This window comes from Eschrichtius robustus, chromosome 3 (assembly GCF_028021215.1).
Source record: "Eschrichtius robustus isolate mEscRob2 chromosome 3, mEscRob2.pri, whole genome shotgun sequence".
Lineage (NCBI taxonomy): Eukaryota > Metazoa > Chordata > Mammalia > Artiodactyla > Eschrichtiidae > Eschrichtius > Eschrichtius robustus.
The window spans coordinates 76,120,616-76,144,044 of record NC_090826.1 but is presented as its reverse complement, the minus strand read 5'-3'; the positions used below and the strand labels follow the sequence as shown (position 1 = coordinate 76,144,044).

The window sequence follows — 23,429 nt, the reverse complement described above, 5'->3', positions numbered from 1 at the left end:
CCATCAGTGAGAGAGTAGGTACGTAAATCCGCAGTTCCCAGTGCTTGCTAACATTTGCATATATGGAAGCTAATGTGTTGGGGAACTTTTTTTTTTTCACACACACACACACACACTGTGTTTTATTTTTACAAGAGATAAATAAACTGGTTGGGGAACTTTTTGCTGGACAATCATAGTGCTGGGGGAGGGGGGGCGGCGGGGGGGAAAGCATTGCTGGAATCATCAGTGGAAAATATTCTTCAGTGAAACCAGTAAGACGTATGCCATGGTTAAACTGCTCAGTTGATAGTTGCTCTATTTGTGAACCTAATGTGATAGCCTGCGATTTTGAACGTTAGGTTGAGGCGTTGGATAACTTTTTTTTTTTTTTTACTTTTCCAAATAGAATCTGGTCTTGTTCAGTTTATAAACCATACCAGCTGGCTGTAGCACAGATACAAATAATTTGTGACCTGAAAGATGCCTTCGAGATCACCGTCCGGCTCCCTCATTTAACAGGAGAAAATAGGCCCAGGGAAGGATCTCAGATAAACAGATTTTAGCTGTTTACATTTATAACGAGCTTTCTTCCAGTCGCGGTTGCCTTGGTTTTTTCAAGTCTCCTCCTTTAAAAAGCAAAAGCAGGACACTTGCAGGCCAAGTGTCAGAAAATCTGGAATCCATCGGCCTTATTTCCCTTTCTGGTTGAACTCAGTTAAGATTTTTTGGTAACTACACACAAATGCTACCCTTCTCGGAAAACAAACGGTTGCAGGGCCGAGGGAGTTCATCGGGAGAAGACACAGACAGACAAAGCTCCTCTCCCGGGCTCCGCCCCCTCACTCCTGCCAATAGCAGCAGACGCCGGCGCTCGCTTTCCCGAGCTCGGCCAATTGGCTGCGCCGCTGCTAGCCCGACGGAAGGGGCGGGGCGGCCGTTGCCAGAGAAGCCACTTGCTGGTTACCAACTCCGCTTTGTCCCGCTTGCACATTGTTGGGCATTCTGCCACTGGAAGCCGTTGTAGGAATTCGCCTGCTTCCCGCGTCGAGTCCTTGCCTTCCTTCCTAGCTTTCACCCACTGCACTGCCCGCCGCGTCCCGCTCCGTTCTAGCCGACCCAGGGCTGGAGAACACAGGTATGCTCACGGGCGGCTTGCACTAACATTCGCCGAGCGTCAGCCTTGGCGGCCCCGGCGGACCCCTTTCACAGCGGAGCGGCGGCTGGCTGACGTCACGGCGACGTACTGACGCAGCGGTAGGGACGTCGGCGTGCTTTTGGAAGGGGAAGCAAGCTTCCTCGGCTTGGCCGAGGGTCAGTTACCGCGGGCCGCTCTTGGGGCGGGGCGGTGGCCACGGTGGGTCACGGAAGTGAGAGGCCTTCGCGTCCACCCAAAACTGACCACAGCCGCTTTCTGCCTACACCGTCCTCTCCCCCCAGACAGACAGCCTGGGCTTGGGAAAGGCAGCGAGGAAGTGTGCGGTCCCTGGGACAGCAGGGCAGATCTTAGCCGAGGTGGGCTTGTCCAGGACGGAGCCCTGACCCGGCCGGCCCCGGGCACTGCATCGTTTCTTACCGAAATAGTGCTCTCTTACTTATTCGGCTGGTTTTTAAATGCCCACCATATAATGTGCCAGACTCTGGTAAGCTCCGGGGCTCCTTAAGTAAAGAATACTCCAAGCCTCAGGAAATAATTCCTTCTCCAGGGTCCTAGAGTGCAGTCTCTATTCCTTTAAGTGTGTGGTTTGGGCAGGTCACTAACGTTACTGCCTTCAGTTTCCTTATGTGTAAAATGAGGAGGATAAGTCACTTTAGAGTGGCTGTAATAAAAGAGACTAAGTTAACCAGTGCTAGGTTTTGAGTAGGTGGTCAGTAAGTGGTGCTTGTTTAGTGAGGAAACCATAGCCAGACTTTGGCTGGTGTTGGGGATAAAGTCTATTGCAGAGACGAAGTTTCCCTATCACCTCACACATAGTAAGGTTTCAGGTGTTTTTGAATGAATGAGGTTCTTGGAGTAGTTTTAAGCACCACTTGGTTAGTTATGGTTAAAGGAATAGACTGCGGTAAGCCTGTCGGCTTTTAAAATGTGTTTGATACCTATCTGCTTTAATAAGATTGTCAAGGCAATGTTTGTCATGGCCCTTAACAGCCAGGTATCCATTTTTTGCTTCTCTTTTTCTTCTAATTTCACAACTGATGTGTATTAATAGGATAGTTTTTGCATCTCAAACACCCAGAGGGATGAGAAAATGGCTTTGTTTATATTGCTACTAATCACTGCTTAGTTTGTGCAAGTGACTGAGACCCAAGGAGCTGGGTATAGCAGCTTGAGGTTGACAAAACATCTATCCCCTTGGACACAGTTCTTTTGGAAGTCAATAATTGTTCTCCTGGGCTCTGGTTTAGTAGAACTCAGTCAATTTTTGACTACATTGAAAATGACTTGTAATAATTCTGCAAAGAATAGATTTTGAAAGGATTGTTTTGAAGTTAACAGTTGGTTCTATACAGATAACTCAGGCCTGCAAGTAATTTCAGGAATGGTGATTGACTCAGGATGATTTTTTTTTTTTTAAGATGAAAAAAATTAAAGAGAAGGCCTGGTGGGAAAGCAGCCCCAACAGAGTGACCAAAGGGGTCCTAAATTAAACAAACAAAACCCCCCACCTGTAAGTGTTTCTACTTCATTCTGTTCAAACCTCACGGCAACTTTGGCTGGCAAAGCTTATTCTCATTTTGTAGGAGGGAGAACCAAAGGGCTATTGAAGCTAAGGGTTGTCTGTGTCAGGTGGCTCATAAGGACTGTGAACTGATGAATCTGGCCCAGTGTTCTTTCTTTTTAATATGCTGCCTCTGGGTCATCAGGAATGGTTAAATTATGTTCAGTCTATCTGTACTCTGAGAAGGAAGAAATAATACATACTTTTAAAAGATTTTCTTCAAACTGGTCTAAATTAATTTTTGTATTTAAAGGGATAAGTAATCATTTCCTGCAACTTAGATGTGGAGCAATCCATTCAGATGGTCATGGGTAAATGAGGGGTTACATTTGATCATTTCTTTGCATACTGATCTCCTGCTATTCCTGTATTCTAATTCCTTCATTGTTTTTCATGTGTTTTTTTTTTTAAATCACCAGTGGCAACAACTTTTGATTTCTTCAAAAATTTTTGTTGGAAAAGAATGTTGGAATTTCATCTCTCTTGGGACCCTAATAACCTGATCACTGCTTCTCCTCTCCTCTCCTCCATATGCCTAGTCCATTTTCCAAAACACCACTGGACTTACCTTTTAAAGATGCACTTCTGATCTGTCATTCTCCTGCTTAAAATTATTTAATGGTCTGTCTTAACCTATAGGAAAAAATTCAAGCTCTTGAGCTTGGTATACAGTGACTACTTTGATGTGTCCAGTCTCATCTTTTGCCACGTGCCCTTTCAAATCGTGTTCCGTCATGATTGCTTGTTCTTGCTGGTACTTTACCCTCTATCCGGAATGCCTGGTTTCTGTTCCCTTTTGCCAAGCTCAAACTTGCTCTGCTGGACTCTACTGAGGATCCACCTCTGGGAAGTCTCCCAGGATCCTGCCAGTTGCTTTTGCGGTACCTGATGAGTCCCCGTCATGGTCTTTAGCACACTGGATTTTAGTGGTCTGCTCACTGCTCTCTCTTTAGACTTGTAGTCTGTGCCTTCAAGGAGCTCAATCTTATTCATCCTTCATTTCCTTGTACAGAACAATTTTCATTTTTTTAAAAATATAAACTGAATTTATGAGTGTGCTAAAACACTCTTATAAAAGGGAAGTTTGTATGTTACTTTCAGCTGTGTAGATTCTTATATTTATATTTCAGTACCTGATGGCTTTTGGTTCAAAACTGAGTTCCACCACTTTCTTACTTGTAATCTCGGTCAAGCTGTTTTCTAAAACTTGGTTTCTTCAATGTGTAGCCTTTGGATGATAATAGCAACAGTGTAGGTTTTTGGTCAGTGAATGCTGTTAATAAATGGCAGCATGTCCTCATGCTGTCCTCGTGTTGAAGGGAAGGAAAATGTTTTATGTTTATCTGATAAAGGATGCTGACTATTTGGGGTTAGACAATGTTCTCAACATCTTTGGTCCCATCTTCTGGATAATTGGGTTCTCTGTGGGGCTTCCTCTCAAAAGTGTTTCAGTTTGAACAATAAATTATTTGGTGACCCTAACTTGTATATTGGAACCTAACCTATGCCTCTCACTGATTAATTTTTGAGGGTAGATGGTGATGGGTATATTTGCCCTCACAGATTTAGTAGCAAGTTTAAAGAACTAAAATATTACCATTTATGGAGCAATTAAATTCTAAACTGTATGATTCTGAGAATATTATTAGATGTTTAGGATTCTTGGTGGGCTGGATCAGTCAGAGGAACATTTTGAGAAGGAGGGAGGACTTGGGCCTTGAAAGTATGTATGTATCCTTTATTCCTTTATTTACAAATCAGTCACTCTTCCTGTCAACTTTTTTCCCCCGTATTATCCAATCTGCAACCCTTTTATTTTTAAGTTCCTTTATTCATTGGACAGAAGCATTAGCTTATTACTTTTCAAAGTTAATCTCCCTATATCAGAAAATGTTTTTTCCAGTTTTGATAGCCTTTACTGATAAGATCAGTTTTCCACTTCTGGTTATTTTTACTCTGCCTACTTCCAAATTTCGTATACCTTTTTTTTTTTTTCACTATGGAGTCCAAAAAGGCATACAATTACTTCTCTAGTAAACTTTTGACAAGTGTTTAGAGTAGTGTGGGAAATTAGCAACATTCCTGTATCTACTTGGTATTCTTTGCTGAATATTTTGTAGTGAATTTTTCAGTGTAAGCTGTGTGCTTTGGTTTGAAGCCCGTGGGAACTAGTTTTCCAAGGATTAGTGTTTGGCAAAACAAATTGAATCTGCAAGATTCATATGCTAGTCTCTTTAGAGAGATTAGTTTTGAATACATACTTGGAGCTGGTTAGTTTACGTAGAACAATCTAGGTGCTGCAGAAGGTCATGATCTTTCTTTTCTCTTACCATGGCCAGCATCATGGTCCCTGAACAGCCATCCCTCAAATGCTTGTTGTTGGCCAAAATGGAACATAGTTTAGTGAGTGTAGCTGGATCAGCATAAACCCGTGACCACACCTGGAAAAAGCTTTAAGTACATGCCTTTCGGGTAGGGGACTGATAAAGTCATTTCTATATGGGAAATTTAATTCTTTAAACATTAAAAATATTTTAAATTGCTATTCTTTAGGGATTTGATCATTAAGTATGTGTGCAGAATATGTGTCTTTGTTTCACCACTAACAAGTTATACAAAAGTATAATACATTTGTAAATTGGCAGTTTATTCTACATAATTGAAAACATTTTCTTATGAAATGTCTGCTTTTCCACGCAAGAATACATTTGGTCTCCCAAAATGATAGCATTTTTTATAAAGGCAGGATTTTTTTTGCTAAAGAAAATTATTACATTGTTCAGAACACATATGTTTTTGGTTAAAGTATTGTCACAACACAAAAATAGTGGAGTACCTTGGAACCTCTCAACAGTATTTATCCTATATTCATTTCTAGATTGTGAGAATATGATAGTTGATAATTTCTCTGCAAATATTTGAGACATACCCAGTTCTCTGTTTCACGTTTTGAGAAATCAGTAATGAAGATAACATTTTAGAATGTTGGGCTAAAAGTCGTTCTAAAAATCCCTATTTTCATTTGTTTACCCTTTAAGATAAGATACAGTTACTTATGTTGTATGATTTTATCATGTGACAAAACTTATAGAAAAATTATATAAATAGCTGCCAATAGCCCACAAAGCCAAGCAAGAACTCATTTAAAGTACTGATACCAAACTGAATCTTACCTCGTAAAATGTTTTCAATAAATTGAAGATCTCTATCTTCTTACACTGATTTGTGAACTTTTAAATATATGAACTATTTTTCTTTTAATGATCCCTGAAAAGATAAGAAAAAAACAGCAGTCTTTATTCATCATATTCATTAATTGCTCCAAGCCTTGAGTCCTCTCCTTGAAATATTGCTTAGCTTTTACAAGGCTTATAGGTGCTGAGGATTCCAACAAATAAGACATTCTTTTTTGAGATTCCGTTGTACAGAGAGACGAATATTTAAACAAGTGAATGGACAAAAGATAAGTACCAAAACTGAACAAATCAGTAGATGATAATTTTCTTGACGGCAGTGACTTATCCAAGCATATTCTTCTTCACCTTTAGGTTTGGTTTTTCATTTGATTTTGTGTATCCATATGTTTTTAATTTTTCTGGGCTACCAATAGCTCAAAATGTTGTTATGTCCTAATAACAGATGCGTGTTTGCAGCATTCAGGTAGATCATCTTGGACTATATGTATCTTATTCAACATTTCCATTTTGACATGAGTTGCTAGTGTTGAAAAAATATGAGGATGCTTTTCACTGGCCTATATCCTAAATATTTATCTTTCTGGTATATAGAACCTTTGGACAAAAAAAATAGACAAATTTTTACAGACATTTGAAAGGATTTCTGAATTGCTAATTAAATACAGTGAATAATTTTCAACCTTTAATTTCACATCTACTTAAAGTATTGAAAATTCTTGAACATATGTAGTTTATGATACAGATAAATAAAAATAAATTACAAAGAGGTAAAATATCTCTGAAAAAATGCAGAAAACCTTAAATATGACATTTGATTTTGTATAAACAAATTAAAGTCAGGGAGACACATTTCCATATATTAGATTTGAAAAAATACAGCCTTAATGACTGCCAAAGCACTAACTCATTACTTAAAATGGAATCGTTTTGAAGAAATTCATAACTATTCACAATTTAAAAATGACATCTCCAAGTTTGAGAGGAAACAATTAGATTATTTAGTAAAACTTAGAAGTAATGTCATCTGTCCATTCATTATCACCAAAGAATATCCTAGATTGAGCTTTTTTTAAAAATATGATTTATTTATAGGAATAAATGAATTTAATATTGAAAAGTCTACTTTAAAAAAATAACTTATCTTCTTTGTAGCTATTGTTGCCAAATACTTTCAAAAGTAGCTTAAATTTTTACTGTTACAGGCATGAATAACATACATTTCCTGTTGGATAAATCTAATGCAGCTGAGAATGATAGTTATTCTATGGTTTTTATATCCATTTTCTAGTCTGATTGGATTAGGATATTATTATAATACTTCAAGAAATAGACTAATAATAATTTCTACATTCTTGTGAGTATGTAGAAAGTAGTGGGCCTTTTGGAAACTGTGTATGGAAGTTGGCAATCGTTGAATGATTATGCTATGCAATTTTGATACTATTTTGAATTAGTATCACAATGAGTAGCAGTTATAATTTCAAGTTTGTCTGTGAAATATTATTCTTTTACAGATCTTTAGGATTTTTATCTTATTGGGTAATAGCAGAAAAAAAGAATCTACTGAAATGATGTTTAATAATTAAAATATTTCCTAGATTGCAGCTTATGTGGAGAACTTGTTGTGGAAGCCACCTATAAATCCATTTACCGAATTTATGGAGAAGCCTGCAAATGATGGAAGTCATTCAGAAGAACTCTTTTCCCATTTTAAAAGTATACCAGAGAAAGAACATTTACCACGGCATGCCAGTGAAAGTCATCTCAGCTGGTATTCTCAACAATAGCAGGGGATATCTTAATTTTTTGATTTCAGGGTTTCATGTTTTGTCCATACTGTAAATTATTTGAATCAAATACAGCATTCTTTCAAGAATATCATCTAACGGCCTAGTAATTTATATTTATTTAATCTGATTACAGATGTACTCATTTAGCAGAATTTGCCTAGTTATTTTGGAATTTTAATGAAAGCAATTCAAAATGAAAACCTTACCTATAAAAAAATTTGTAAAGTATATATCTTTTTAACTAATGTAAATGAAAATATAAATACTGTGGAATATTGGAAATATGGTTAATGAGTACTAATTCACTGTCATTTGGGATATTGCTATCTAACAAATACCTGTCATATTTTGCTTCTTTAGTATGGCGAGTGCACTTGTTATTTGTATGACTCATTGCTCCCCAAAATGACGGTCTTAAAATACCATGCTTGTTGCTATGGATAGTATAGTCCAACTTCTAGTTTAGCTTAAATGACAATGATGTTTGGTCATATATAATCATTGTTGACTTTCTGTACATGGTTTTTAATAATGATAGCTGTCTTTTGTAGCAAGCGTCTTCATTGGGCCCATCATTTTAAGACGCCTTAAGTGGTGCTTAAGAATACAGTCTGCTTCTTAGAGACATAGCCTCTAAGATGCCATTCGTTGTTGCTGAGCCATTACATTATGTTCCATAAAAGAAAAAAGGTGTCAATTAAAGAAAGACACGATGCTTTCTTATTGCTTGGAATTTTATTTATAAATATTGAAAAAACTCCTTCAAACTTATACATAGATTTTTAGTCCAAATAACTCTGCGCTTATATAAAAATAAAATGTGAACGAAATAAAGTAGGTAAGGTATTCTCAAAACTTCTTTATACTCAAAGTCCAACTCTTATGAGTCACTTTTTGGCTCAGAGTTATCCTTGCTATTAAGAGTATTGGTGATATGTACTGGTATTTCTTAGGAGCATCTATAACTGAAATGAAATTTATTGGTGATGGGCTCTTACAATATACAGCAAGCCTACCTTGGGGTCTTGCTTCTAGAATGTTGCTAAACATTCCTACTTCAACAAGTCCTCCAATCCCTCTCTATGACCCGTTGTTGTTACGGGTTAAAAAAGTGCAGGAAAGACAGCTCAGGACTGCTTTCAGACTGACAAGATTGTAAGAAGCATCCCAATTTCGGAATGTAAAAACGTGAGCCCACATACCCAAAAATGTATCTTACAGTGATACAGTAATGACATTTACACAGTAATGTCTGTGTAAAACGTAATCAAGAAAGCAAATATTATCAGTTTTGTTTTGAATGATAATAATGTTTTATAAAGCCAAATGTGAAGGAGTTTTAGATACCTGGAGAGGTTTAGTATTTTGTGTTCCATTTGTTTAGCTTACACATTTTTCTGGAGGAATTTTTTTTGTGAAAAACAATAAATTTCAAGAAAGCATTTTGGAATAAGGTCTAGGAAGACAAATCTTTTGGCTTTGGAGTGAGGGAGAAGGAAGGGAAGAAAAAAAGACACGAACACATTCACACAAACCATTTTACAAACCGGAGAAGAGATGTTCAATAATTATCAAATAGCACAGGGATACATTGCTGTTGGTAGTCTTTGTGTTTTACATATCTTAACATTTTAAAAACTGTCTTTCCATGTACAGTTAAGTGTATAAAAAATATGGAAGTACAGAAAAAATTCATACATTTTCAGTGACAATTTACTGTTATATTTTGCAGAGCAATTTATAGAACTGTAGTATTTAATCATGCTATGCTCTGTTTGCATAAAAAGCATAAGTAGTTTATGTAACAGCTTTAACTTAAATTTTATTTGTGCATATCTAATTAGCCTAAAGCAGGACATCCTAAATGAGAAGACCAAATTGGAAGCAACATTTAAGGAAGCCGAGTTAGCAACTTGTTCTGTAGAATTACTTTTGCCATTATTTAAGGACACCATTGAAGAGATTAGTTTTGAAAATGTGAGTACTTGCCTAGTGAATGTGTAATAAAATGAGAAGCTAGGATAATACTCATAATGCATTAACTGAGGTCTCATATCTTGTAGTAGTTATGCTCGCATACTGGTATTTGATATAAAAAAATGCAGGTTTATTAGTGTTCTTCATTCCTATGTCATTAATTGCAATTCTTTTCCCAAAGATAATCTCGGGCATGTACTTGATGAGACGCTAAGCTAGAAAGTACCTTGGTGCTTGCCTTACCTGAGTTGAATTAGAGTCAACTTTTCTCAAGAGTGAATTTAAAATATTCTTCACTCTCACTCTTCACTTTCACTCTTGAGAGATGAAATATATTTTCTATAGTATTGTGTGGACTAGAAACCTCTATTCTAAAAGTTCAGTGTACTAAAGTTTGAGTTAAGGACAAAAAAAATAGATTGTATTCTATTAGTTTTATTAAAATAAATGCCTGAAATACTTTAGGGTTTAAGCCCTTATTTTGATTTCATTTTACTTTAGAGCCATGTAACATATACTATTTACTGCTGAAAAGTTTGGCATATCTTACTACTACTATGTGCAAAAGAATGATTTTATTACTAGGAAAAAGTATTCTTTGATAATAGTAGTATTATATTTTAGAGTGTCTTAATGCTATGTCTTAAAATGTGTTATGTGCTTCTTTTTTTTGTCAGACTGATCTTTCTGCATCCAATTTGAAGATTTCTAAACAGAAGGAAATATTGAGAAAAGAATTAGACACTTTTAAACTTTTAAAACAAACTTTAGAACATCTTCTTAGAAAGACAGAACACCAACAAGTAAGAAATACTAAGCACTATTTTAATAGTGATATTTCTCACTTGAAGGGTATATTATTTCTTGAACTGTAGAAATTAAAATATTGGTATATTTAAAATGGAAATGATTCTTGAATTTTTGTTTGAAATGGCAATCATTAACCCCCACTTTCAATGTTTCATAAATAGTTTTACATGAAAGCAGCATATTTTTATAGAAAATATATTTTTATTTTCAATCTCAAAAACTTTCATTATTTGTTATACTTCATTTCAGCTGATTACAATAAAATACTCTTAGAATTTAAGCGCTTGTTTACATTGTATTTATACATTCATATATTCCTTTTTTAACAGTTTCACTGAGATATAATTCACATACCGTACAGTTCACCGGTTTAAAGTATGCAATTCAGTGATTTTTAGTATATTCACAGAATTGTGTAGCCATCACCACTATCAACCTTAGAGCATTTTCATCACTACAAAAAGAAACCCATTGCCCTTTAGAATTTTACTTCCCCTCCCCACTACCCCTCTTTAGCCCATTATCTACTTTTTCTCTATCTATGGATTTGCTGATTTCAGATATTTCATATAAATGAAGTCATACAGTATGTATGACCCTCAAAATGAATAAACATTTTTCGTTCTCATTTAAAATATCTACATGGAATTCTGTTATTGACTTGCTGTAATACTTTAAAACATTTCTTTTTGCTAGACTTTAGGCTGTTTATAATTTTTACCTGTTTACAATCAGCATTGTGAGCCTCCTTTGTATACAAGATTTTTATTTCATTGGCTTGTACTTTATGAGGCATTATTTAGAAATTAATTTAGTAAATTAACTGATTTCATAAATTGTGGATAAAAATTGATTTGGAACACTTAAGCAAAAACCTTTCTGATGGTTAACTTTTTCAAAAACTGAACTATGCATAGTAGTTGTCCATATTAATTTCTTAAGTGATGCTTATTCCATTCTCTACTTTTTTATGTAGAGAAATATAGTTTGTGAACACTGATTTACAACTTCTTTTTTCCACAGAGAGGGGACAGTTTATCCAACTTGTTAGAGAAGCTAGCTGATAATGAAAGTGAAAACACTGTAAGTCTTTTTAGACTTGGTGTCTAATTTTCTGAAATTTTTTGTTTGTATGCTGGTTGGTTTTATAAAATTAGCCAACATTATCCAAGTTGTGATATTTCTAACTTTTACATTATATTTGCTGAAGAATCTTAAGACGAAGGTACTTGAAAAGGAGACCTATATCCAGGAACTTTCTTGTTTGTTTCAGAATGAAAAGGTAAGCAAATTTTGAGCTAATTCATCAAATTTTCTTAATATTGACTCCCTCTTTCTCTTCTTTCCATCCTGGCCCCCATATCCTCATAAATACATATAGAAAGATTTTTAGATTATTTGGACATTTTTACAAGTTTTATGCATCAAATATAATATCTTAATTTTTCAGAGTTTTTTTTTTTTCTTTTTCGATTTTTGTGGTGTTTCATTCAGGGTACTTGGCCTAAGTCAGGGACCTATGTATAAATATATATTTCAATTTTAGTATAAATTAAGGAATTTCTGTGTTTGTAGGAACATTTTAGAGATACCCATAATTTTACTTAGAAGGATAGATAGGAACTTTTAAAAAGAGATAATTAGGAGTTATTAAATAAAAAAGGGGAGGAGAAAACATCCCCCTGGTTTTATATAAAATCCATTTGTAATTGGGGAAGTGTTGTACTTTGCTCTTCAGCAACTTTTTAGATCATGTCTAAGTACCGTAAAGTTTAACATTGTGAAGAAATACGTCAAATAACACATTTTTTGCTTTGTTTTGTTTTATAGGCAAATGCTTTGAAAGCAAGCCGGTTTTCACAATCAGTAAAAGTAGTACATGAACGACTACAGTTCCAAATTCATAAAAAGGAAGCAGAGAATGATAAATTAAAAGAACACATAAAGGTTATAAATATTCACCCATTTTTATAGTTTAATTGATAAAAGTAATGGACAACAATAAAGTCTTTCCTTATTTCTGGAACTTAGTGGTTTTGAAAGAATTCAATTTAAGTGTTGCCACAGGAAGTACATATTTGAGGTAAATCTTAAGATTTCTGGTCTGTCTAAAGATTTGACTCCAAATACCAATATAAAAAAAAAAACAATGCTGTGACTTTTTAGTACCAATCTGAGAAGGATTTATAAAGCTCGAATTACTTTAAAAATCTCCCCTATTATCAGTTAATTTATGTTTATTTGGAAAATTTGTTAAATATAAAAGAGAAAATTAAAATACTGAAACCATTAATATTTGGTATATAGTATTTAGTCTTTTATGCATCTGTACGTATACGTACATACTCTCACACGTATTTAGTAAGCAGATAATATACTAATGGTAATAACGTTAAGATCAGTTAACCTAGCCTTGGTGTTTAGATAATTGGGTAACCTCCTTGTTACACAGTTTAGCAGGATAATTAAGAGGAATTTTCCGGTTTAAACTGAGCAGTTTAAATATTCTTGTGGAAGTCTCACAGTCACTTTGAGCTGAGAGTTTGAGGTTGCTGTGGTATGACACAAGCTAACTGGATCTACTGTCGTTATTTTTGCCAACGGAAAAGAAGCAGTGTTCTCGCTTTTGGAAGAAGTGTGTAAAGACAAACCTCACTGAGCGTGAGGACTTCTGTGTTAAATTTCTGTTTGCTTTTATCCTCCTGAATCATGGCAGATGTCTGCAGTCCAGGCACATGTTTCAAGACTGCATATGGGGGGTTGTTTATTTTTTCTTCAATGGCAAAAAGCTTTTGCCCATCAAAGGGACATTAAGCAGGCTTATGGGAGATATAAATTTTGTCTTTTGTCTGCCTACAGGTGCTTTTAAGCACTTTCCCCCAAAGATTCCCTGTGTTTTTTGCATCGGTGTCCTAGGGCACTGCAGATGAACTAGAGTTGAAATTGCCTTGCTCTGTCATGGTAAATACAAGAGAATACATGTAATTTAACATCTCAGATCATATACTTCAGTTTATCTTACTTGCACAATTTTTAATTTTGTCCTCAAATAGCAGTTGGGGAAGTTCTTGAAAATATTTTCTTCAGTTTAAAAATGAAATATTAAATAACTTTTTAAAGTTAAGTTTAACAGTTCCTTTTTAGATAATTAGAAGAGTGAATATAAGGCTAAAATCCTAAGTTTTGCCATGATATTCACCTGTCTAATACTTTGAGTTCACATTCCCTTACAAAATGCTACTGTTTAGAAATGATTAGAAGAAGTTGCATTAGGTCATGGATTTTTTTACATTCCTTCTAACACACAGTTTTGGAATTTATTTAGGTTTAACGAGTTTTTTTTTTTCTTTAAGACTACAAACACAATGAACTAACTCAGTTTAGCAATATAAATTTCATTTTTTTAGTATTGTTGATGACTCAAAAATTGTATTGGGTCTTTTAAAATTTTTAATTACATTATAATTCTCTGAGAACTACCCCAAAGGTACTTTGAACTCATTTTTCTTCCTAGATCTTTAAACTATAGTAATTAGAGTTAGAATATTTTCACATTTTAGAAGAGACAGAGAATAATTATAATATGCTGCAAATATAATTCTTTGGAAATAGGAAAAGGCAAATAGTTGACTCTAAATATACGTCCATTCATTTGGCAAATGACTGTGAAGGGGTTATTTTGAAACTATAAAAATAATTTGATAGTTTCAGCACACTTCCTAATAGTGTTCAGGCATGGGATTTGATAAATCTAGTGGGAAAGTCTTGACTGGAACCTTGTTCAAAAAAATTTATTTCACCTTTAGTGATAAAGGTTTTTTAACTGAAAACATAGCTGTTATTCATGATGTGATGATGACACCCTGCGGTTTTTTAGAGGAATGACAGCTGTATTTCTTGGGTTGGTGGAGAGGGTTCTTCGCTTCTCTTAAGTAGCCTTTTTATACTTATTTTAAATGTTTTCCCCAACTACGTATTAAAACGTTTTGTGAGATTTTTTAGTTTAGATAGATTTTTAAAGACAATTTAGGAATGTTTTGCTTCTTCTCTTAGTCTACCAAGTGACTTTTCAAAGAGATCAAGTCTTTAGATCCTGTTTAAGATGTACTTCTTTTTTTTTAACTTAATTTAATTTTATTTTTTTAACATCTTTATTGGAGTACAATTGCTTTACAATGCTGTGTTAGTTTCTGCTTTATAACAAAGTGAATCAGCTATACATATACATATATCCGCATATCTCCTCCCTCTTGCGTCTCCCTCCCACCCTCCCTATCCCACCCTCCCTATCCCACCCCTCTAGGTGGTCACAAAGCATCCAGCTGATCTCCCTGTGCTATGCGGCTGCTTCCCACTAGCTATCTGTTTTACATTTGGTAGTGTATATATGTCCATGCCACTCTCTCACTTCGTCCCAGCTTACCCTTCCCCCACCCCGTGTCCTCAAGTCCATTCTCTACATCTGCATCTTTATTCCTGTGCTGCCCCTAGGTTCTTCAGAACCATTTTTTTTTTCTTTTTTAGATTCCATGTATATGTTAGCATACGGTATTTGTTTTTCTCTTTCTGACTTACTTCACTCTGTAGGACAGACTCTAGGTCCATCCACCTCACTACAAATAACTCAATTTCGTTTCTTTTTATGGTTGAGTAATATTCCATCGTATATATGTGCCACATCTTCTTTATCCAGTCATCTGTCGATGAACACTTAGGTTACTTCCATGTCCTGGCTATTGTAAATAGTGCTGCAGTGAACATTGGGGTACATGTATCTTTTCGAATTATGGTGTTCGCAGGGCATATGCCCAGTAGTGGGATTGCTGGTTCGTATGGTAGTTCTATTTTTAGTTTTTTAAGGAAACTCCATACTGTTGTCCATAGTGGCTGTATCAATTTACATTCCCACCAACAGTGCAAGAGGGTTCCCTTTTCTCCACATCCTCTCCAGCATTTATTGTTTGTAGATTTTTGGATGATGGCCATTCTGACTGGTGTGAGGTGATACTTCATTGTAGTTTTGATTTGCATGTACTTTTTAATCTCAATTTTAGTGGAACTTAAGCATACTTTTTGTTGATCAAAAAGTAGAAAAGCTCCATCTTTTACTGTGAGTCCTTTAATTTTTTTTTATTAAAATGTCCAAGGAATGGAAGACTAAAACTTAAATTCTGTAATAATTTTACATTCTTTTCAGAATTACACAACTTTCAAAAAATGTAAAAGCATTAAAATCTTAAGTCTTTAAATTCTTAGATAGTTAGTACTCAAATACTTTTAAGTAGAAAGTCTTAAGATAATTTGAAGTGAAAACATGAGAGTTATCACACTAAATCATATCCATCTTTCACCCAACCTAACGTTCTGTGTCTAGTTATATCCTCAAGAAATATGTAAGGAAACAGTCATGTCAATTAACACTATCAAATTCAATGGATAGAAACATGCCCTCAAACATCTTTTTACCCTTTTTTTAATCCTAACTTTTTTTATCCCAACTCTTATTGAACCCTGTGTGGTTTTAGAATAATAACTTCCACAAACTTACTACTTATTAGGCAAAGTAGTACTTTTATTGTCCTTGATGTAACTCTTTCAAATGTCAAAGCATGCTCCTTAATTCTAGTAAATTAAAATTTGGTAAATAAGTTTATGTTTATCTCATCTATACTCTTCATGATCTATAGATTTTGATCGTATATCCTTTAAGCATTTATTATTTTAACTAAAGAGTCCTAATATATTTGGGGAGCTACTGATTCCTTTGAGCTTTATGTACCTATTGTTTGAATTGTCTCCAGCTAAATTATGTTTTTTCGATTTGCAGTAACTAGTACTATGTATAATCTAGATGGGAAATTTTTTAAAATTCTAGTTAATCAAAAAAGTTTTAAGGAAATTAGTGTTTTTACCATAATCACCAATATTAGTATCTTTAGTAAGAGTAGTATTAGTTTTATATAGGTTTATACATTTTAAATTTGCATTCTATAACTGGTTACAAATAAACTGGTGAAATCACCTTTCTTCACTGTTTTGCTTTTTATTAATCTTATGATTAACCCTTTTGATAAATTCTGTGTGGAAGATTTTTACATATTTTAACAATGTTTATGTAAACATTGGCGTTCTAAAATAATTTAATTACTGCTAATATTTTTTTAGAGCTTAGAAACCAAAATATCAGAATGGAACTTGCAATTGAAAAAGAGTACGCATGAAGCTGTAACGATGAAAGAATCAAGTAGGCAAAAAGCTATAGCTCTAAAAAAGGCATCTAAAATTTACAAACAAAGGATTAAACATTTTACTGGAGACATGGAAAACCTTACTTCCCAAATTAGAGAGCAGGTAAGTTATATACATTCTTCCTTAAAGAATTGTTTTATGTACTTAGTTTATGTAGCTAACCTCATAATGCTTAATATAATAATTTTGTTAGAAAAACTTTACTCATACATTTTTGCTTTAGCCTTTATTTTGAAAGATTACATAAAATGACAGATTTGCATATTGAATTATATCAGCATTTCCTTGGGGCTTTATTTAAAGGATACATTAAGTCCCAAAGCATCTGTGGCCAACTAAGGGTAACACCACTTCAGTGCTAATAGCATATTAACATTGAATTAAAGCACATTAACATAATATTAAAGGCTCTGAGAAGGCCTTCAGAAAAAATAAAGCAGTGTCAAGGAGCGTATTGAATTCAGAGTTTTCCACCTCTTATTTAACCACAGAGCTCTTGTTTTACCCACAAAGCAACTCTTGGAACTGGTTCTGAGGAATACCAGATTGGGAAATGCTGATTTATGTTATTAGACCGTATGACTTTATTCAGTAATTCACTTCACTTAAACTCCGTAATGCATTTAAAACCATTTGCTGACGTAAACCCACCATGTGAAAGTTATCTTTGGGTGTATTAACAAAGTTGAAAAATGGACTTAGTGTTTTGTTGTTTTTGATGAATTATATTTATTCAATTACCAGTTACTAAAATATTTACTCTTTTTAATGTCTCACTGGTATCCTACCTCTTAAGAACTTACACTATGGCTTGTAGAATTATCAGAGGCTTTTAGAAATGAAAACAGACTTGCATAAATGCTTGTATAAACAAAACAACCGTTAACATTTTAAAACTCTTAATATTTAAACTACATTCAGAAGAATTTATTTAGATGAAAGACTTGAGCACTAAGTGCAAAATCTATAAGGCTGTAGGCCTAGTTGAATGCCTGAAAATATTCTTGAGTGGTAAAAACTAATTGAGTCATTAACATTCTTGGGATTTTCCTGTTTAACTAGCACCATGTCACCCATGCCCCAGATCATAGTATAGGAAGACTTCTCCATTTGTTAACCTTGTGACTTTGGGTAAGCTACTTAACCTCTCTAAGCTTCAGTTTCCTTATTGATATAATAGGGGATAATAACACTGCCTGTCTCATATGATTGTAAGGAGGAATAAAGGAGAAAATATATGTCAAAGCACAGTGCCTGGCCAGACTACATTTTTGCCATATTGGCCTCCTTTCTCTTCTTCTAATGCATGGAGTGTGTTTGTTTCATTGTTTTGTGCTGTTGCCTGTGGCTGTAATGCTCTTCTCAGGCTCAATAATAGCTAATTCTTTTAAAAATCATTCTGGTATCTTTTTACTTGACATCTGTTCAGAGGGGCCTTCCTTGACTACCCCTTTAGAAGTAGTCCCACAACAATTAATCGCATCAATGTGTTAAATTTTCTTCTTAGCACTTATTTTATAGGTAAAATTTCTAAATATCTTAATTTATATTCTAATATAATTGCCCAACTTACACTTTATAATGCATATTAATATTCATTTACATACAATATAAAAACAAAACTAGTCTTTTTTCAATATATTAAAACTATTGCTTTAAAAAATATAAACAAAAAATGTCTTGCACATAATAGATGCTGAATAAATACTTGTTCAGTGAGTGCATAAATGATGGAAGGAAAGAAGGAAACACCCAATAAATGTTAACTGTTCATATCACTACTTCTGAGTCTTCTGATTAATAATTATTGGCACTGTTGTCATTCTAGTGAATTTGTTTTTCTGTAGACTGTAGAGAAGGGGTACAATGGCTACAGCTCTCTAGGTGGATTTGTAAAGAGTAGATTCATTTGACAGTTATTTATTGAGAATCTGCTTTATGCCAGGCACTGTTCAAGACCCTAGCAATGAACAAAACAGACAAAAATTTCTACCTCTGGTAGCTCACATTCAAAGTGGATAACCAACCACTAACACTCTTACTTTCTTGCTGACAGTACTAGTGTTTGAAAGCCAATGGGGTGACTCTACAAAACAGCTTGGCATAGAACTACCATATGGCCCAGCAATTTCATTCCTGGGTATTTATCTGAAAAAAACTGAAAACACTAATTCAAAAAGATACATGCACCCTAATGTTCATAGCAGCATTATTTATAATTACCGAGATATGGAAGCAACCTAAGTGTTCATCAACAGATGAATGGATAGAGAAGATGTGTGTGTGTGTATACACACACACACACACACACACACACGGGTGACTATTACTCAGCCATAAAAAAAAAATGAACTTCTGCCATTTGCAACGACGTGGATAGACTTGGAGGGTATTATGCTACGTGAAATAAGTGAGACAGAGAAAGACAAATAAGAGTTCAGTAAATATAAAGGGAATTATCTTCAGTAATTATGAAACACTTTTTGAAAATAGTTCCATCAACATCCTTAAAATGTTAAGTTGGAACTGCCACTATGTGCATATAAAGTAATAGTATTATCAAGTCATTATTAAAATTTACTTTAAAGTTTTCCTGTGTTCAGATTTGTACACTGAAATTTTCTGTAACAAAAGTTCCATACTTTATAGGATGAGTGTTTCCTTGTTTATAATGTATTTGTTTTTAGGACCCTGGACAAAACCAGTGTTATGAAATTACAAGATGAGTACTTTATATGTGTTTTAGGAAGCCAAGTTGTCTGAAACAGTTTCAGCTTCGAATGCCTGGAAAAGTCATTATGAGAAAATTGTAATAGAAAAAACTGAATTGGAATTTCAGATCGAAACAATGAAAAAGTAAGAAAAAAAATTTAGAGCCTTTTTACTGTTTCATAAGAAGTGTTTTTCTGTTCTTTCCAACTTGAGTAGTTTGTATTTTGGTTCTTATAGATTACATGTGGTAAAGCTGTTTTCTAGGGGGCTTCCCTGGTGGCGCAGTGGTTGAGAATCCACCTGCCAATGCAGGGGACACGGGTTCGAGCCCTGGTCTGGGAGGATCCCACATGCCGCGGAGCAACTGGGCCCATGAGCCACAACTACTGAGCCTGTGCGTCTGGAGCCTGTGCTCTTCAACAAGAGAGGCCGCGACAGCGAGAGGCCCGCGCACCGCGATGAAGAGTGGCCCCCGCTCGCCGCAACTAGAGAAAGCCCTCGCACAGAAATGAAAACCCAACACAGCCAAAAATAAATAAATAAATTAATTAATTAATTATTTTAAAAAAGTTTTTTCTATATGATTTGCTATTTTTGCTATTTATAATTTATAAACTTTTCTTAGTCTACTTTAAAAATACAATAAAAATGATTACCCATTAAAACTGCATTGGTGGGCTTCCCTGGTGGTGCAATGGTTGAGAATCCGCCTGCCAATGCAGGGGACACGGGTTCGAGCCCTGGTCTGGGAAGATCCCACATGCCGCGGAGCCACTGGGCCCGTGAGCCACAACTACTGAGCTGCGCATCTGGAGCCTGTGCTCGGCAACAAGAGAGGCCGCGATAGTGAGAGGCCTGCGCGCCGCGATGAAGAATGGCCCCTGCTTGCCGCAACTGGAGAAAGCCCTTGCACAGAAACGAAGATCCAACACAGCCAAAAATAAATAAATTAAATAAATTAATTTAAAAAAAAAAAAAAAACTGCATTGGTGTTCACAGATTTTTGTTCCTTAAAGTGTCTTACATGCATAACAAAGAAAAATCAAAAATGCACATATTTTATAAATATATGTATTTCCATATATTTATATATAATATATTTATATATGTAGTATAACATATTTTATATATAAGCAGATTTTTTTAAATGTTTTTAACAACAACATCAGCAACAATAGCAATTTTTAAAATTAATTTATTTTATTTTATTTTTTTGGTTGCACCAGGTCTTAGTTGTGGTGGGTGGGCCTCTTAGTTGCAGCATGCACGTGGGATCTAGTTCCCTGACCAGGGATCAACCCCGGGCCCCCTGCATTGGGAGCATGGAGTCTTAACCACTGTGCCACCAGAAAAGTAAAAATACATATATTCTATACTTTGTAATTTATTATTAAGCTAACAATAAATAACTATATATTTGCTTTTGAATGTTTTACTTTCTGTATATTTTCCTCAGTTTTATCATTGAAAACTAGTGTATATGATTTGCTTCTAAAGATTATTTATTGCCTCACTTGATCCTTTTATTTAACCTTTTCCCTGAAATTGTGTGTATGTGTGTGCACATGTGTGAATGATAGAAAGACAGACCTACCTGTGGATCTTACTTTAGATGTTCTACTGACTAGCAAAGAGAATGTTGTGTAATTTTTCATTGGCGTCATCAATGGATATTTATTTCTAATCAGTTACTCAGGTAGTAGTAGTAACCTTATATATAGATTACGGCTTCCTATTTCCTTTGCTGTATGAGTTCTATTAACTTTTGAAACTACCCTACAAAAATAATTTCAGAAACACACTTAAAATACATTGTTTGAATGAAAATTTCTATGACTTTTATAAAGGCAAATTATTAATCTTTTGGAAGACCTGAAGAAAATGGAAGACCATGGAAAAAATTCATGTGAAGAAATTCTTAGAAAACTTCACTCAATTGAATATGAAAATGAAACTCTGAATCTTGAGAATACAAAATTAAAGGTACTATGTGTATGTGTGTATGTATATACGTATAGTATAATGACAACTTAGTCTACTTAGTAGAAGTAACTTGAAATAACAGCAAGTTTAGAGTAGTGCTCTTGTATCATTTTTTTCCTTTATGTTTCTCAGAGTTTTAGAATATCATTATAAGTAACTTCTAAAACTATATCTATATATCTGTATGTACACATATATGCACACATACTTATATAGAGATATTTAGATGTTTATAGTTGTATATACAAATACATGTAAAGGTGGTTTTCAGCAGTACTAAGATTTATGAAGTTGAATAACTGTCTCTCTGTCTCAACCTAAAAAAGTTTATTTACTCTCCAATTTTAGCAGTTAGGTGAATCATCCAAAATTACATTAACTTTAACGCATAAGATTATTTCTAGGTGTCACGGTTAACGATAGGATATAGCCTCAGGCATGGTCCGTTTGAAACCAGAAAGTATGTTCTTGGCTGCTTCATAACCGGAAAGAATTTTCCAACTTAGTCAAATCCAAGGGATGATTGGTTTTTATGTGTACCCAGAGTAAAGATGGGGAAGAAGCTTTTATACATTCTGAGGAAAAGGGTATTTGAGTTCCTAGTCATAGATACATGTCACCTGATGAGACTTGACTAAAGATGATGGCATCATTTTCAGTTCCTTAATACTGTTTTTGGAGGACAGTAAACAGAAGACAGAAAATAATCTGTTTATGGAAAAGAAGGCCAGAATTGGCAGTTCAAAACCAGTATGGCATCAGAGAACCTAGCTACTTTTTAGCTCTCTACTCTGCCATTCAAATGGCTGATGGGGCTCCATCCATTATAGCCAAGATTCAAACAACAGGATGGAGGGAAACAAAAGAAGAATTATCTCCCCCTTTTTCCCCATCTCCTCCTCTTTAGAGAGACTTCCTGAAAGTTCCATACCAGTCGACTCTTCTCCTTATTTAGGTATATGGCCCCACCTAGTTACAGGGGAGACTAGAGAATGTAGCCTTCTAGTTATCCTGAACTCTAGCCAAATACTGATACTCCTTATTTCCTGCAGCTTGTTTATGTTTTCCTCTATTCCTGTAGTTTTACTATTCTTACAGTTTGGAATGCTTTTTTTCTCAGTATATAAATCCTACCTTTCCTTTAAAGTTCAGTTTAAATGCTGCTTCCTCCCAAAGTCTTCTCAATTAGGATGAATCTTTCCTCATAAACTCCCATCTTTGTATGCACAGTATAATCAGGGGAGGTGTGACATATAGTTAGCTCTTATTCAATGTTTATTGAATTAATTCTTTAAATATTTTATCCTAGAAGAGGGAGCAATTTTATTTATTATGTTTATTTTCGTAATTTCCTTGATATCCTTCAGAGAGGGGATTAGAAGGATATTTCATTAATTTTAAGTCTGGTTTTTAATTACATGGTAATGGAATTAATTTTAAATTACATATAAAAATCATTGAGTTAAAGTTTACATATTATATTCTATAAGTAATTCAAAAACCTGTATTTTTAACACATTCTCTGAATTTTGTTTAAGGAAAAACATCTAGGTATATTTGGCATATGTTATGTACAATGTAAAATTGTCTAGATGTTGTATTCTGTTACTTTCAATTATTTTAGAATAATTTTAGATTTTAGCTTCAAATGAAGAAGATACTAGCTGATACTGTTTCTAGGGCCCCAGTGACCTCCTCTATTAAAAACAACAGAAGTTATTTGGAAGGTTACAAAGTTCTATTTGTTCATTATAGAAAGTTTGAAAAACAGAAAAGCACAAAAGGAAAAATTTAAAAATCACCTATAATCTCACAACTGAAAGATAAGTAAAGTTACTCTTTTAGCATATATATAATTTGGGGGATTTTGGACTCCTTCCAGTTTTGTTTGTTTTTGGGTTTTTTTGCTATTATAATATAAATAAAAATGTGGATACTTTTAGTCTTTTTGCATATATATCTTCTTAGGATAAATTTCTGGAAGTGGAATTATATTGTAAAAAGGAAGACCC

The 23,429-nt window shown here is 34.5% G+C and overlaps 1 protein-coding gene across 7 annotated transcripts in view; it reads left to right on the top strand.

Annotated features, from left to right (window-relative positions):
* The first annotated feature begins 949 nt into the window (after positions 1 to 949).
* Positions 950 to 23,429, top strand: part of ODF2L (outer dense fiber of sperm tails 2 like) — a 35,722-nt gene continuing 13,242 nt past the window's right edge. For 2 of the 7 annotated variants that reach the window (XM_068540234.1, XM_068540230.1), the window contains exons 1-10: positions 1,506 to 1,622; positions 7,495 to 7,667; positions 9,531 to 9,663; positions 10,341 to 10,466; positions 11,497 to 11,556; positions 11,684 to 11,755; positions 12,304 to 12,420; positions 16,639 to 16,824; positions 19,469 to 19,578; positions 21,282 to 21,417. In XM_068540234.1, coding sequence (XP_068396335.1) covers positions 1,608 to 1,622; positions 7,495 to 7,667; positions 9,531 to 9,663; positions 10,341 to 10,466; positions 11,497 to 11,556; positions 11,684 to 11,755; positions 12,304 to 12,420; positions 16,639 to 16,824; positions 19,469 to 19,578; positions 21,282 to 21,417 — 1,128 coding nt within the window. In that variant the 5' untranslated portion in view covers positions 1,506 to 1,607. The other 5 variants (XM_068540235.1, XM_068540233.1, XM_068540231.1 and 2 more) reach the window with 4 other exon arrangements.